The sequence below is a fragment of the Epinephelus lanceolatus genome, chromosome 5 (assembly GCF_041903045.1).
Source record: "Epinephelus lanceolatus isolate andai-2023 chromosome 5, ASM4190304v1, whole genome shotgun sequence".
NCBI classification, from domain to species: domain Eukaryota; kingdom Metazoa; phylum Chordata; class Actinopteri; order Perciformes; family Serranidae; genus Epinephelus; species Epinephelus lanceolatus.
In genome coordinates this window covers 23,926,922-23,943,292 of record NC_135738.1, presented here as the reverse complement: position 1 = coordinate 23,943,292, position 16,371 = coordinate 23,926,922, and the positions used below count along the sequence as shown (strand labels likewise).

The following is a 16,371-nucleotide window of genomic DNA, read 5'->3' as shown; positions in this document are numbered from 1 at the left end:
TGATTTTGGGGTGAACTGTCCCTTTACTAAGGAATCTGTTAACTTGCTGTGTGTATGTACACAGTGTAACCTGGATGTGCCATTTCATAGCATAAAAAAAGCATACAGAAAATCTAATGATGTATGAAGAATGTGTATTGAGTCAAATCTTGTTTGTCACAATGGATAGTCCAACATCATTGCTTTTATTGACATAACATGATTTTTATTTAACAAATGACATTATTGCTTTGGTGAAAAAGGTTCTAGCCCTTCTTTGGAAATTGATTCATATCTTGACACAATTAAAACCTACTGTGGGTATGATTTCTGAGTGTGAGTATTTCTTTAAAGCTTAGCTAACTTACTTCACTTAATGTACAAAATGACATGATTGGACATGATATGTGCATTTGGAGCACGTTCTCAGCAGTGGTAGCTGCCTGTTGCATATGAGAGACAAACTTAAAAAATGAAAGTAGTTCTTGGTCAAAATACACATGCATAAAAGAACCAGTCAGGAGTCAGACATTGAGTTTCCATCAAGGCCACAGGATGCTGAGAGTGTATGACGTTTTGTTTTCCTTGTACCTTGCCTTTGCTGTCTCTCAGCCACCTCTGGTGCCCTGCAAAACAAACATCACATGGTTGTGTGACTAAAACATGCACTTGTCTGTCATCTTTTCCTCTAATTTAATAATACAGGGTTCCCACACATTTTTACAGACGAATTTTCTAAACTCTTCCATTATATTTTACCCCATTTTCCATAACTTAATTCAAGAAGTTAAAAATGAGCAGTTCTATATAGTAATACAACCATACATTATTATTTGCAGATAAGCGAACTGCTAGTGCTCAACAAATTTACTTGCTCATTTGACATTCCTGCCGCCAACTAGTTGCAAATGCCAACAGACCAGACCTACATATATGGGTACTTTGCATAATGGAAAGGCCACGCCCCTTTTGGGGGGATTAAAAATGTTTCTTTAAATTTCATTGCAACTCTTTGTGTTTTTGGACTATAATTTTTAACACATTTGTATCCATTTATTTCTTGTGAAACAACCTTGCCTGAACCTGTGCGTATAAATTAAGGTTGACTGCTGTCATGTCCCGTCATTCTTCCTACATCCAAGTGGATTAATGACCCAACACAGTGGCCGGATATTACAGATCCCTGGATGACAATACCTGATGATCACGTTGGGCTCAGGGTTGTCTGTAAAGAAATAACTTGCTAATAGCCACATGTTTAAAATAGGTTAGACTTACATTCAGTTGGAGATGACAGTCAGATGCAGCTATGCTGAATGTACTGCAGCAGCCTCCCACTCAAGCTAACTTTAGCTATCCATCTGTCACAAGCATCATTTAAAGTAGTGATGTACCACACATACAGTGAGCATTAAGGTATCTTATGTGCCTTAAATCTCAGTGTGAAAGCCTCGGTCAAGAGGTTTCTGACATTTTCCTGTTTCTCTCCTTATGTGACTGCACATCTTCCCCCAAAAGGGGGTGCGGCCTTAGCGATGACCACCGATCCGGTCTATGTGGATCACATGATACTTGTGACGTTTCAGTGGTCAAGCAGCGCAGCACTAGATTTTAAATCAGTAACACAAGAAACACATTTTGGATAATGTTAGACATATTTTAGGATTTTTTTAAACATGTTTTAAACAATAGCCAAAGCAAAGCATATTCAAACTTCTCTCAAAACATTCTGTTAATTCCAAACCATTTCAAGGCCTGGAAAAGAGTTTTATGTGACTGTGGGAACCCTGCTCGTACTATTACAGTAAATACATCAGTTGCTTTAATTCATCACCAGGAGAATCAAATGCCTTAATATAAGATACAGTACAGTTTCATTAGTTCATACCTTGCAAGCATGTCCACAGCTTTTTGTGTAGCTTTTGTCTTCTTGTGCTGAGGACCATACAACAAACACTGGATCTCCACACACTAATAATCAAAATAAAAAAAAACATTAATGATAGCACAGTGAGTGGTCAGTGAAAGATGAGAGGCACAACTCACACTCAGAGGGGAGTAAACACTTCCTAGCAACATGTGAATGCACCAAACATCCCAAAATAACCTCTGTTGCAGCCTAAGGTTTAGATAACACCTGTGCTGACCGCTCGGAGTGTCGGGTCAACAAGGGGGATATGCTAGATTTAAATGAGGGCTCCTAAATCAACAACCCAGGAATCTGAGGTAATTAACTTGACAACTTTAAGACGCAGCCTGAGTATTTTTCCACTCTACATTTAGTTTCTCTCATATGATTTAGGTCCAATCATATGAGAGTAATGAGCAGTGACTGCTCAGCTTTATGACATCACAAAATATTGCTTAATTTACAGAATCCAGAAAAGTCTCAACTTTAAACCACAAACATATGTGTATGATTGATAACACAGCGTGTGCACACAGTTACGCAACAGACATGATAAAAGCCTGCCATTGTTTCTGATAATGTCATAAATAAGAGGTCAAGAGAACTTCGTTGAAGGAGGGAAAGTGGGAGGTAAAAGTTTCCCTCTTCACCAGGGAGAGTAAAACACTCTGTAATCTGGAACACATCCATCTGGCCTCTTGGATGTTTTCGCTGTTGCTAAGGTTGATGTAATGGAAGGGCTTTTTTTTTCAGCAGTGCTACAGAAAAAAAGGGGGAAATGTCAAGTGTATGTCTGTGTGTGTGTGTGCCATTGTTCTCTGTGTTTTTCTTTGTAGGTTGTATGTTCTGTATCTACTGTTTGAGCCAGGTTTCCTTTGGAAAAACAAAAGTTACTCAGTCAGGTTGCAGATGGTGTCATGATGACAGGAAAAAAACGTCCTCACATATCTGCTCCATGTCAGGGTGCTTCACAAAGGTTACTGGTTGGATGTGGTGTGGAGAGAGTGAGCCCTGATGTGCGCTGTCAGTGCAGAGGGGGACTTGGGCCCCCTCTGCCCTTAGATGTCACAACAAAACAACATAGCAACCGAGCTCCTTTACTTACAGGCATGTTATTACTAGCATGAAGAAACCCCCTTTTACTGGTGTATTTTAGTTTGATGAGCGGCAGAACTGAGCTCATATGGCAAACGTGCAGTCATACTGTATGTGAAACACATTACATAAGGAATAAAGTAAATCAGTCATAGCAACAGAGGATTATGTGATTAACTAAAACGCCTCTGTTTATTTAATACATGTGTGCTGAAAGACACAGGAATGTCATTTTTGTTTCAAAGGACATAATGGCGTGCCTCACTAATTGGGGTCCGTGTCCCTTTAATTGACAGCAGTTAGCAACTGCCACTCTCCTTCCAAAGTTGTGTTGCCCATCTGCCAGGCTCCATCCAGACTGAGGAAACACAAAGTCACTGTGTGTGATATTTTACACCAGGGAGGGCTGCTCCGCACACTGAACCCTTCCAAGATTAGCATGCGACTCTGATAGCACTGAGCTTTAGGGACGATGGCGGAAATAGCTCGTCTCAATATGACAGGGACTCTTTGTGTGTGTATATTGTGAACTGGCCTTTCACTGGTGTAGATGGACACGCCTGCTGACTCCTGGCCTTTTATTAAACCCTGTCAAATACTTTGGGCAGAGACGGTATTACGTTCTACCCTGTCCAGCATTTCTGATATGCGCATACAGGTTGCAGCCAAGAGAAACATTAGTTGTCCTGTTTGTGTTCTGTAGCTTGTGATCACCTTTGTCATGGTCCTGTGCGCCTGCTTCATCCTGCCCTCACTCATCTCCACACTTCCGATCAGCTGAAGGGTGTCTGCGACCTCGGCGCTCAGGTCACCGAAAGTAGATCTCTTTGTGGCGAGAGACGCTCTCTGGATCTCAACACATCTCTGTAATGGCACCAGGGTTGGGGAGTAAAGGAATATACAACGACATTATGTATTAAAATACAATTTTTGATGTATTTTGGTATTTTGAATACAGTTAATGTCTTCATTTGAATGGATTTTGCTGTAACACCATGTCCTAACTGAACGGGACACAGGCAAGTGTCACTTTGATTGTATTATTTTCTACTGGGATGTTCTAAATTCAACGCAGCACAACACACTGCTGTCATATGAGACCTGAACTTTTGTCAGATGCTCTGTTTCTATTTAGTCTTGTCGCTCGCTTCAAAAGCACTGTGACGGACACAGAATCTATATCAATCCATCTATATCATACCATACCTTCTTACTTAATTACCTCAACCTATATACGGTGGCAGCTGGCTGGAGGTGGGGTCGCCAGGGAGCTGAAAGATTCTTGTAAATGACCATTGCTACTAACAAGCTACTTACACAATATAAAATGTGTGTTTTCTGTTTACAAATACAAAAACAGTAAGACGGTACTTGCTAATCTTTTAAATGGTTATATATACAGCTAATAGGTGGCCTACGAGGTTTGTTTAACATGATGTAACTGAAATGTGTTATTTGACAGCTGCTTGCTTGCTTGCTGTTAGGACACGGTGTAAAGTTTATGAGGCATGTATTTCCCACAAGTAAATGTGTGTGCAGTGCACCTGCCACATGACAATGGCAAAGGAGATGCACTGCCAGGACACTGCTGTGTGTTTCTGGCATGGAAACATAAGACCCAGAATTAGCGAATTAGCTCAACAAGACAATTTTAAAGTATTCCAGAAGTAATCCAACGTATTTAGAGTGTTTGAATAATCTAATAGAATATGTTACAAATGACATTTTAGGGTATGTATTCAGTAATCTGTAGTGGAATACGTTTGAAAAGTAACCCTCCTAACACTGAGTGGCACCAAATAGATATATCATCTCTATCAGAGATCAGTGGTGAGAGCCCCACCCTGTTTAGCAGGTGGAAAAAATCCCCTGACGTTCACAAACTCTGAGGGTGTTTCCATGGTGCCGCTCTCTGTGTGGATAATCAAAATCTGCTGTGGGTTTCAAAATTGCATGAGCAAAAATATTAGACGTCTATGCCTGTAGGAAATAAATGTAGTGGCACTGTCTCACTGTTCTTTCAAGTGTGTGAGTTTGTGAGTGTGTGTAACCTCTTGCTGGCCATTGAGGAGGAGGAAACGACAGAAATCATCCTGGGCCGCGAGAAAGGCTGGATCCTGTGGACCTGCAGAGTTTTTGTATGCACTTAGACTCTGCTCAAAGTGGCGCTCTGCAGAGTCTACAGCAGCGTGAGGAGAAACACACACATGATGCAGGTTGAGTTAAATTAAAGCAGTAATTGACAGAATAAGACTGCTTTACATTTCTATCACAGAAAATGCCTCGACATAGCTGACATGTCTGAACTTCCACATGCCTTCAATTAGGCTATTACACATCTGGTTTCCATAACACCATCTTAAAGAATTTCACAAACACAAAGACAATGGGAGATTCAAATCCTAATTAACCCCTTGTTGCATGTCGCTCAGGCCGAGCCTGTGTCTGAGAATAAACTCACCATTGTGATGGGGCTCTGATGCGGCGGCAGAAAGAATGAGGGCCAGGCTGTGGGAGATCTGAGCCCCCTCCAGCTCCTCTGAGCTGTGACTCACAGCAATGGCATGAGCCTAGCAGAAACACCCCCGTGAAATAAGACAGATCACATATCACCAAATAAGAGGTGTGGGAACATTACCTAACAACAAAGTCTGGCGCAGACTCAAGAAGCCCTGGTGTGTTTATATATGTTGTGCATGATGTGTCAGTGATATGCCCCCTTGCCTTGGAGAGATGCTCTATGGCTCGGTCCAAATGACCTTTGTCCTGCTCGATGGCGGCCATGTCCCTATAGACAGAGCATGTCTTCTCTTGCTTTCCGCAGTCGTTCAGCCGCTGCAAAGACTTCTCACACTGGCTTAAGGCCTCCTCTGTTCTGTTCTGTCTCCTATAGACCCTATAGAGCAGAAGGGATGTACAAATGGGGAGACTGTCAGAGACGGAAACATAAAGACAGTGACCATTTCAGCCCACTATATAAGGCAGCAGGGCAAAGTAATGATTAGCGAGTCATTTGTCTGCGTCCCTGTGTTTGAAAACATTCTGCCACAGTGTACTTGAGCAACACACTAAAACCATTACAGATGTTTAAATTAAAAAATGCCATCTAATAACACTCCTTATCTAGACTATTATTAGTGGTCCGTATATAACCATAAGCCCACTACATTACTTTGAGCCTGTTTGTATTACACAAGTAACGGCCTGGTCTCCGGCCAAACCCAGAGCCAGCAGAGTGGTGAAGACTTTTGGCTGATGCCCGCAGTTAAAGCCTGGTGAAGCGCAGACTATAATAGGGAAAGCTAGCACATTACTCTTTTAATTGTTGTTGGTTGCATCCTTTCATGAGTCTCTAACAGTCTCCTCTGGGACAAAAGGTTACACTGCTCCTAACCCCCTCACTTTAACTACAGTCTCTCAGACTCTGAAAAATAACTCCTTCAGTGTTTTCTAAAGCCTTGTTTCTAACAAGCAGTCCAGTCCTGATACTAGAAACACTGCAGTCCATTGATTGGGCAATGCAGAATCAACACTCTTGACCACAATGGACTGTCACCATTGTTCCCACCATGGCAAGTTTACCACTACATTTCACACACATTTTACACATTACATTAGTTTTTAAGTCAGCAGATGATTTTGTTTGTTTTTTTTTCTAAGATGCAAAAGTCCATAATCTGTGATCATGCAGTTCTGCATGTGGTTTGTTTGTCAAACTATACATCACCATGTACATTCACTACTCAGATTGGGCAGCTCATCAGTAGCGACATGTACTGTAGAGAGGAGAGCTCATCAGCAGGTGGTTGTATTTGGTTATGCCGTGTTACTGTGGCTACGGCAGCAGATTAAGATGAAGACTCCCAGACCATCCATGGCCATGCCTCAACTCTATGTTTGAAGTTTTTGAGATGAAGTATGATTCATATGGTTTTAAATGTTTCATCACGGCCTACAAGAATTCGTCTTCCAACCTGAGAAAGCATGTCGAGGTATTTAAACCTTTGCTTGATTCCAGATTAATATTTCATACAAAGTTCTCTGTGATTGTAGTACGTAAATACAGTTTTTATGCTATACTTGGTCAAATGAATGTTTTTTTGTATTTGCCCGTGAAGTTGTTGTACACTGTTAGAAATATTTTTTGTGTGTGTGGTTGTGGGGGTGGGGTGTAAATGAAAAAAATTAAAATGACAATGGTGGTCCTTTTGTTAATTTGTGTTTCTGTGGTCATTTCTACAGGCGTTGCAGTATATTCAATAAGATTTTCATTCTACAGGTTCTACAAGCAAGTCAGTGCATTTCATGGGTTGTTTTCCAGTCATTAGGTTCTGTAAATGTATTGTGACAATATACAACAATGTCTTGATATTAAAAATAATAATAATAATTTGAATACCTACATTTTTTTAAAGCAAGTACTCCACATACTTTAACCCAAGTAATAATTTGAATCAGCAACTTTCACTTGTATTGGCGTAATATTTGACCAGGACTATCTATACTTTGACTCAAGTAATAGAGTTGAGTATTTTGTCCACCACTGGTTAAACGTTAGCAGGCTATAGACTCAGAAAGATAATTGAATTCACTGTGCCCCTGAAAGGCTACTGCCGACAACACCATTAACTTTTAAAGTGGAATGTTTATTTGCATGTTACTCAGTACATGAGTTGACACTGTGAATCAGTCAACAGACCGGACCATTCCATTTGTCTTTATTGGCTCTCTCTTCACTAAAAACGCTTTGGTGATGATTAAATCTTCAGAGCTTAAAAATGTATATAATATTTCAACCGGTTTATGTGAATTGTGAATGTTGTATTTCTTTACTTGCAGAAAAAAAGTGGTGGAGCGTTGTTCCTGTGCGCTCCGGCACTCCAGCCTCCAATGTTCTCATTCTAACGTGTCTAAATAAGGGGATGCTCTTGCAGTCTTAGCAGAAACCACCAAAGCAAAGTCCAGCTCAGAGTTCAACATCTTCAACAACTTGTTGCAACCAAGTGCTTCGACTTAACATATTTTGCTGATGCACACAACAGGGTCTTTGCTCTTTTAAAAGACAAATTACTTCCTGTCATATTTATCTGTTCTATGGTGTTGCTTGGGCTTCTAAAGGACAACAGGGTGGGGAGAGAGGATGAGACGACAGCAGCATTAACCAATGCAAGACCTCTGGATCCCATCAAGCTGCTCTGCTAACAGCTTAAAACCATCTAATGGACTCTAAATTTAATTCAGCTCTGCAGTCAATCTCCAGCTACATTGTTGTCATGCAGCTGAACAGGAAATCCCTTCTCCCCATATCCACACTGTGCTGAGTGTAGTTGTTTGTGGCTATCTGAACCATTCCCTTATATACAGAAAGCACACCAAAGTCAAACAGCGTGCCATTTGATGTAAGTAATATCCACTGTGCTTTCCAGTATCCTGAGTACATACAGTGTTTCACCAGGGGCAGCCTGTGTGGGAACCTAAAGTCGGAGCTTGACAGTATTATGTCACAACCCAGGACCACATGAATCAGGGTATTCTTGGCTCAGTGCTTGAATACCAGCAGCACAGGTTAGAAAAACACTGTGATGGCTCATTACTTTGAATTTTCCCATGAATCCAAGATTATCCGAACATGCCGTGATGGATAGCAGGGATGCCCCGCCCATACATCTTCATGAGGCAGGCACTTCAGGTCCTTTTAGGGCAGCGGCGATGGCTGCAGCAGAGCTACATTCCAGCGTGGCTTGAGTCCTGCCATTCTGCCCGCATGGACAAACAGAGACAATACCCCTCTATCCTCTTATTCACTCTGCATCCTTACGCACTTCCTGGCAGTATGGTAACATGCCACATCCCACTCAAATCTACCAAGAGTCCACAGGGCAGGGAATTAATATAATTAAGGAGTTGTAGATGTGTTGCCAAGCAAGCCACACAGCCCTCTTTTGTAAACGTTTCCAGAACATAGTTGACGTAAGTTTGCTCTGGGCTTTCACTCGGAAAAAGATACAGTGAGCAAGGCCAAGGCAAAGTGAAAACAGAGGGCCAGAAACACAAAGGCCTGCTCCAGCGAATTGGTGCGGTGCCTTAAACTGATGGCATTCTGATTGATGAGGCTTTTTATTGTGTGCCTCAGGTAGACGGAGTAAAAGACTATGGAGAAGAATACTAAAGTACAGGTTCAGTCTTGGGTCGTGATTCTCAATCGCAGCTATTTACAAGTAAATCCCTGCCAGTTTTATTTCACCCAATTAATCAGAGAGCATTTTACATCTGGAATAAGAGCTACCTTTTTGGAAGGAGTACACGCAGACTCTGGATCCAAAGCATAAGCATACCACTGGAGTCTGGCGAACAGTATCTATGCTATATATGTCTATAAATACAGTCAACAGCCTGCATATACAATAAGGATAGAGCCACTGATTACCTCAATAAACTCTGGAGACTATTTGCACAACGCTGTTGTACTATCCAATTAATATGATGCATGATTGTGATAATTAAGGGTGGAGAGAATATGGAGAAATTTCCATTTCCAAAATCTAAGCTGCAGATTTAAGATGTGAAGAAAAAAAAAGTTATCTCAAGTCCAAGAATAAGAGAACACGCACACATACACACACACACACACACACAGAGCAGATTTTAACCTAACAATAAACACCCCATCTGGCTGATCAGGAGTGCACACCTTGAGTGTGAATCTGAAACCGAGCAGAATGTTTGGACCGGGATCTATAAGAGAGCTGAGCTTACTTTATTGTTGCAGGCTTTGGTGGGAACATTCCCCTCCATCACAACAGTGTTGACTGACAGAGCTTTAGAAGCATGCCAAATTCTTAGTCATCACCTAACAAAAGAGATTTAGCAAGCTTACACACCAGCCAGAGTCTGCACATTTTTTCAATTACACACATCATGTCAACAAACTCTGACTCTCTGAAACAGACCAAGATGGCATCATTTACACATTCCTATCAGAGTAGCTCACCTCCGCTGCTGATAAGGCCTGTTTGCTGTAAATGATGCAGGAGTGTTGCTCCTATTTACATCACAACAGGGTTTTCAAAACATTGGGTCTTATGTACAAAGCTCACCTTTAAGATCTGGTCCCTGTCTTTAAGTGCATATGCATTAATGAGACTGAAGTTGCTCTTCTCATTAAAACTAAGAAAAACTTTTGATGTAAATTCTGACAGTATACATCACTAACAAGGCTTTGTAATGCACACATTGTGAGTTTCCAGAATATTTTGATGGAGAAACCCTGTACTTTGAGTTTCGATGTTTGATTTTGCATCCAGTAAGCTTATAGCACAGATGATACATGCACTAATGTGGAAATCACACCTTCCGCATAGCATACAAGGATTAAAAGGATATTTCACCCACCTAATAACTGCAAAGTTATGTACCTTGGAAATATAAATAATTGTATCATGAATTATGGTGATAAGATATAACAGATATTATTGTTCACATGCAAGATAGCCATAACAAGGAATTGGTACAAGACTGAAAGCCCAACAACAGAACAATGGTTGGAAATTTTGAGAGAGATTTGTGCCATGGAAAAAATGACCTATCAGCTCAGAGTGAGAGAGTTTGTGTTAGTAAATGCAAGTGATGGATGATTTATGACACATAGGAAAAACATCTGGACTAACTGATACATGAACTTCAAGATACTGGATATATCTCTATGCCTTTCTTTGAAAATTGACCTATTTTTTTACCCTTTTTGCTCAGTTTTTTTTCCTTTACCTTTCCGATTGTGTTATAAATGTCACCTAATGGTTGTATACACAAAATCAATCTCAATAAACATTAATGTATAAAAAACGACAGTTCATCCCCAAATAAAAATTGAATATTTTTCCTCTTCTGTTTTCAATCTAGATAGTTTTGGTGTGAGTTGCCAAGTGTTGGAGATATCAGCCATAGTGATATCTGCCGTCTCTCCAAAATAGTAGAACTAGATGATACCCAGCTTGTAGTGTTCATAGTATCAATAAAGATACATTTGAAAAACTCAACAGCAATGTCTCTTTCCAGAAATCATGCCCAGGTTGCTCTAAATAATCCACAGCCGTTGGTGTGAGTTGTTGCATGTAAGGACCATTTTCTTTTTATCGAACTACACCTGAAAACCATGGAAGTAAGTGTTCATCTGATGCTAGCTCACCTAGCACCGCTGAGCTAGCTAACTTTCCAGCTCAGCCAAGGATGACGCCATCAATGTTCAGATCTTGCACTGTCACAAGCATGAGCTTCTCGTCCACAAGTAGATGCACGCTTTCTTCTGCTTGGTGATGCGGGTGGCAGGTGTAGTTCGGCAGACAGAATGTATCTTCTGCATGACATTGCTCACAACAAGGTTGTTGGATTATCTTAATCACCCGGTCATGATTTCTGGAAAGGGACATTCCTTTGCAGTTTTTCAAATGTGTTTTCTGGTACTTTGAGCACCACAAGCTGAGTGCCTTCTAGTTTCATTATATTTGAGAGAAGGTAGACATCTCTACGGCCGATATCTTGAACACTCTGCAACTCACACCAAAATGATCTGGACTGATAAACAGCACTACAGGTAAGAGGAAAAATATGTATTTTTGATTTGGGGGTGAACTGTCCCTTTAAAAGGATCCAAATTAACATTAAGACATTAGTAGGATGATCTCAACCCAGGTAAGACTATACTTTATTTCCTAGTCATGCTTCTAATTTCACTCACAGTGATCTAAACGACAAGTGGCTGCTATTTTTATGTTGCCAAGCCGCACACTTCCCTTAACAGACTATCAGTCTCTCTTACACTTGATGTCTGTGCTTGGCGTCTCCACCATGATCCTCCTCTCCTAAATCTTTTTCTGAGCATGTAGTATCACCCTTGGGACCTCTGTTGTCAATATCAGCACCAGGTTACAAATGCATATTGTAAAACGGTCGACACAAATCAATAGTATGCAAATGGTGCTCAGTGTGTAGTAAACAAAGCAGCTGCCATTTGACAGAGAATTAAAGGGCTTTACAATTTCTCAAGGAGTCAGCCAGACTGTAAAGGCAATACCTAAGCGTGACATGTGGTGGGGGAGTTAATAATTAAGTAGGGAGTCAAAGCTAGAGAGGAAAATGCAGAGAGCATGTGGAAAAAAAGGGAGAAATGCTTTTAAGAAAGAGGCTAAATGCTACTCTTCCATCTGTGCAGTGACTGGATGAGTGGACGTGCAGAAACCCCACCCAGCAGCTCTGTAAGCATCATGACAACACACCCACGCTGACTGGACTGAATAACAAGAGGGGGAAATCCTGATTTGTTAAGCTGATGTTTGTAAGAGAACATGAAATAATGGTGTTTTTACAAGCACGACTAAGACAGTAAAAACAAAAACCTGCTCCATAAACCAAAATTGTGAAGGCAGATTTTTTTGTGCAAATTTGCAGGAATCTATCGCCATCTTGTGGCCAAACTAAATTGAAAGGTGCTGCATTTGAAATTGTGAGAACAATTTAGAATAATGTGAGAGCAACGTGCTAGCAAAAGCACATTATTTGGCTCAGCTGCTATTGCATACTATGGGCTGCAAATGCTGCATTGACACCTTTAATCTGATGTATATTAAGAAAAGTTTTACTACTGAACCTGGATAAACCAGTGTAGATTTCCAGCTCAGTCTTTATCTTCTCTTCCTGGTTGATGCCACTGCGTTGATGAAGCTCCTCAAGAACTTGTTCTGCCTCTAGAAAAGAGGACTCAGCATCTTCAAGAGTTAAAAAGAGTCAAGGATGTATTCAGCGTGTCTTAAAAATGTATACATCTGTTCAATCCCTTATGTTATTGTAAAACATGTCATGGCAAGGATATTTGGCTGTGAGCAGTGAAGCGCCTCCCTGTGTGAGGTGTATGTTCAGGAGACACGTGAGAACCTCCAGCTTTTCAGAGGAGCAGAAAGGCAGCAGCTCTCTGGCCAGAGCCGAGTGCTCCTGGGCCTGCGGTCCCCAACCTGGAGGAACAAAGTGACATCATTAAGTATAAATTAAACAGCATGCTAACTCTGAATCAGAAAATCATCTCAACATTATTGCCAATGCACAATCCTGACATTAACTGGCTGTTATTAGAGGTAAAAGCAAAGCAGCACCACATGAAAAAAAAAAACGCTGTAGTATCAAAATCAGAATCAGAAATACTGACGGTCGCCCTGAAGTAAAGAATAGAGAATTATAAGAAATAAGAATAAGACTATGAAGTAGAAGTATTTAAATTTAAAGCAATAAAATACAACAGAAATCAAAATGTGCATTAAAAATAAAACTATAATGTGCATTATGCTACACTGTTTAACACTAGTACTTAAGATGCTAAAATATCAAAAATAAAATATATATTGTCACTGTGCTGAGGCTGTAAGTGTGAAAATTTAACTACAATATATACATCAATAGAATAACACAAGAATAGAATGAGAGTTAACATAAGAAATATGTACAGGTATATGCATTGTATGTTGAATAAATTCACACATTTAAGAGGTGTTGGTGAGAATAAAGCTATATACTGAAAAATATCACACAGTTGAGTAACTGCACAGAATATTGCCGCAGTTGAATTATTGCACCCAGTGCTTAATTATGAATTATAGTAGATAAATTACTATGAGGCAGAGGCAGCCACATGGATTAATCACACTGAGCTGCAGTGTGTCAATGTTGAAAAAATGTCTGAGATAAAAAGATAAGAGATAAAATAGTAGCTCTCTGAACTGTAGGTGCACCACTCAAACACTGCCATATGTTTTGTGTATCTGTTTTAAGTGATACTGCTTTGAAAATCAACTTCATAATATGCAGTTAAGATTTACAATGTACTCACAGTCCTATCTTTTTTTCAATTACCTTTTAGCTGGAAATATGCTTTCGCCAGTCTGGCATGGGCCTGGGCTAGTTTCACATGTCCGTCTCCATATACCAGCCTCGCCAGAGCCACACAACGCACCAGGTCCTGGATGCAGCCATCAAACTGAGTAGATACAGTGAATAACAGTCAGTGTCACTTCTCTTGATATCCCACTGTGCCATGAATCAAACTCAATATCAAACTATTTTCAATCATTCATCTACCTGGGTGTCAGCTTTAGAGAGAACTTTGTTCTTTTCATATTTGCACTCTTAATATTTGCATGCTTCCCACTTTGTATTGTAACTCCTGCACAGCTATTTCCCTTAAGACAAATTAAGTTTTATCTCATCTTATCTTATCAAACTTAAGAAGACGGTGTGTGTACAGCTGATACGGTAAGTCAATTTGTTTAGTTGATCAATGAAAATAAAAATTAATCGCCCACAAATTGACTATCAATTGATTGTTTATATCATTTATCAAGTAGAAATATCAAGCATTAGCTCATTTTAGGATTTACTGCTTTTCTATGCTTTAAATCACTTCAAACTAAATCTCTTTGGGCTGTGGCCTTTTGGTCAGACATAACTACCTGAAGAAATCATTTCTGACTAATGGAAACTGTGATGAATCAGTTTTAATCTTCTCTGACATATCATGGACAAAACGTTTTAACTGAAAAAATGATGGCGACTAATCAATGTTGAGTGCCTTTATATGCACAGGAGTATCCAGGATTTTTGGAGTATCCCAGTTACATGGTGCTCATGCATAAACCTTATACCATTTTCAGAAACCTGGATACTGCAAGTCCTTATCCTGGTTTTGAGAAACTTGGATATGCTACTTGACGTACTCTGAAAGAAACTGGGATACTGCGGCATGTTAACACCTTTCCCCCAATTACAATCATTCTCTGCTGGTTAAGAAATCACTGGCTGAGATGTTGAGGGATCAAAACACACCTGCACACAGATGATCAGACACATCTGGATACTGTTATGATCATGTGTAAAAGGATATGAATAATCAGGTTTCTTGTGTTCCAATTGAAACATCATATCCTGCGTATGATCGAAACCAGGATAAGATTCAAACACAGAATGCTAATGTACAGTATACGTTGTGATAATTATTGTAGTGTGCATTTGGCTTGAATAGCTTCATGAATTCATCTGCAGTTTAAAAACGACCAAACTCTGCAGGACAAGTTGTGAGAGCACTTGCTTTGTTAATGCAGCCTATACTGTACCCACCTCTTGGTTGTCCTCACGGGCCTGAGCCCGGCTGTCAAAGTGTTTGAACTTTTCCTCAGGTGCCATCATCATAAAATCCTTCTTGGCATATCCTGTCTGTGAGGGACTCGTCACATCTGAGTAACAGGGTGGAGATGCGTTCACGGTCCTGTTGTTGCTTCCCAGGCTTTCAGGAGATCTACAAGTCCGGTCAAACAAGATGGGCTTATTTGAGGAAACACTTTCTACTAGTTTTTATTATCTGAAATGATAATGACACAGTCAGTACGGTACAGTTTTTTGTCTTTTTATCTTCTGTTTAGTGGGTTAGTAGTACCATCATCATCATCATCATCTACCTTGACTGGTCAAAAGGTACAAATATGTTATTGAGAAGAAATCACTTACTCAGCCGGAGACTCGGAAGAATTGGGTCGTGTTTTCGTCTCTGTGTGATCATCATCCATTTTTACAAACAATCAGTGACAGTGTATGGATGTAACGTTAACCGCGCCATCAGCTGTTTGTGTTCTTTACGTCTGTACAGTATTTCCGTGGTTACGCTGCGCGTGCTAACAACACGAGCTATCCTGCTGCTGCTGCTGCTCTGTAACGTTTCATTGAGACAATTTAACGGTTGTGCCTAAAATAACCGAAAAAACTACCTCATCTTACCTAAATGTAGCTCTAACAGCATGTCACTTACAGGAGACAGCCTCCTGAAGCCAGGGACTAGCTTAAACATCACTGGTCAACACTTTCCTGAAGGTACGCTGGCACACAAAGTAAAGGAAGTGGGGCGCATTCAAGAGCCGCGCTGTTCTACAAACACGTCTTAACAGTGTAATAAATAATTTGACAACAGAGTTTTTAATAAACCGAGACAAAAACTGATACACAAGGATGAAGGACTATGAAGTTGGGGTTTAAAATATAAAAAGCTTGAAGATTTTGGAATCCACCAGCCACAGTGGCAGGTAGACATAAAGTTAATTTCCAGTCCTATATGGGTGTATTAATTAACTATGTGTCTGGGAATAGGCAGTGTTGATAACGTGACTGGTTGAATGTAACTGGCTACAGATTAAGCTAGTTACTCTTGTCAGAAATATAACAAGTAATGTAACTATTTTAATTACTTATTCAGAGTAATGTAACTTATAACATTTGGTTTCTAATGATATTTCATTCTAAGAAATGTTCTAAACTGGGTATTAACGCTGAAAAATATCTGCAAATAGGCTCTGTGAAAA

At 40.2% G+C, this 16,371-nt stretch overlaps 1 protein-coding gene across 1 annotated transcript; it reads right to left on the bottom strand.

Annotated features, from left to right (window-relative positions):
- Positions 1-164: 164 nt before the first annotated feature.
- Positions 165-15,861, bottom strand: ttc23 (tetratricopeptide repeat domain 23). Its single transcript, XM_033634792.2, has 11 exons — positions 15,527-15,861; positions 15,140-15,317; positions 13,880-14,003; positions 12,849-12,987; positions 12,627-12,752; positions 5,708-5,879; positions 5,445-5,553; positions 5,035-5,162; positions 3,698-3,847; positions 1,868-1,950; positions 165-605 (listed from the first exon to the last, which is right to left on the bottom strand). The coding sequence occupies exons 1-11, from the start codon at positions 15,583-15,585 to the stop codon at positions 497-499; spliced, it is 1,377 nt and encodes a 458-aa protein (XP_033490683.2). The 5' UTR covers positions 15,586-15,861; the 3' UTR covers positions 165-496.
- Between the last annotated feature and the right edge of the window lie 510 nt (positions 15,862-16,371).

Excerpts from the sequence above, each read along its gene's own strand:
- ttc23 (XM_033634792.2), bottom strand. The coding sequence starts at position 15,585 with ATGGATGATGATCACACAGAGACGAAAACACGACCCAATTCTTCCGAG. Across the intron at positions 15,318-15,526 it reads TCTTCCGAGTCTCCGGCTGA|ATCTCCTGAAAGCCTGGGAA; the intron begins GTAAGTGATTTC and ends CCGGACTTGTAG. Across the intron at positions 5,880-12,626 it reads ATCTACACTGGTTTATCCAG|GGTCTATAGGAGACAGAACA; the intron begins GTTCAGTAGTAA and ends TCTGCTCTATAG.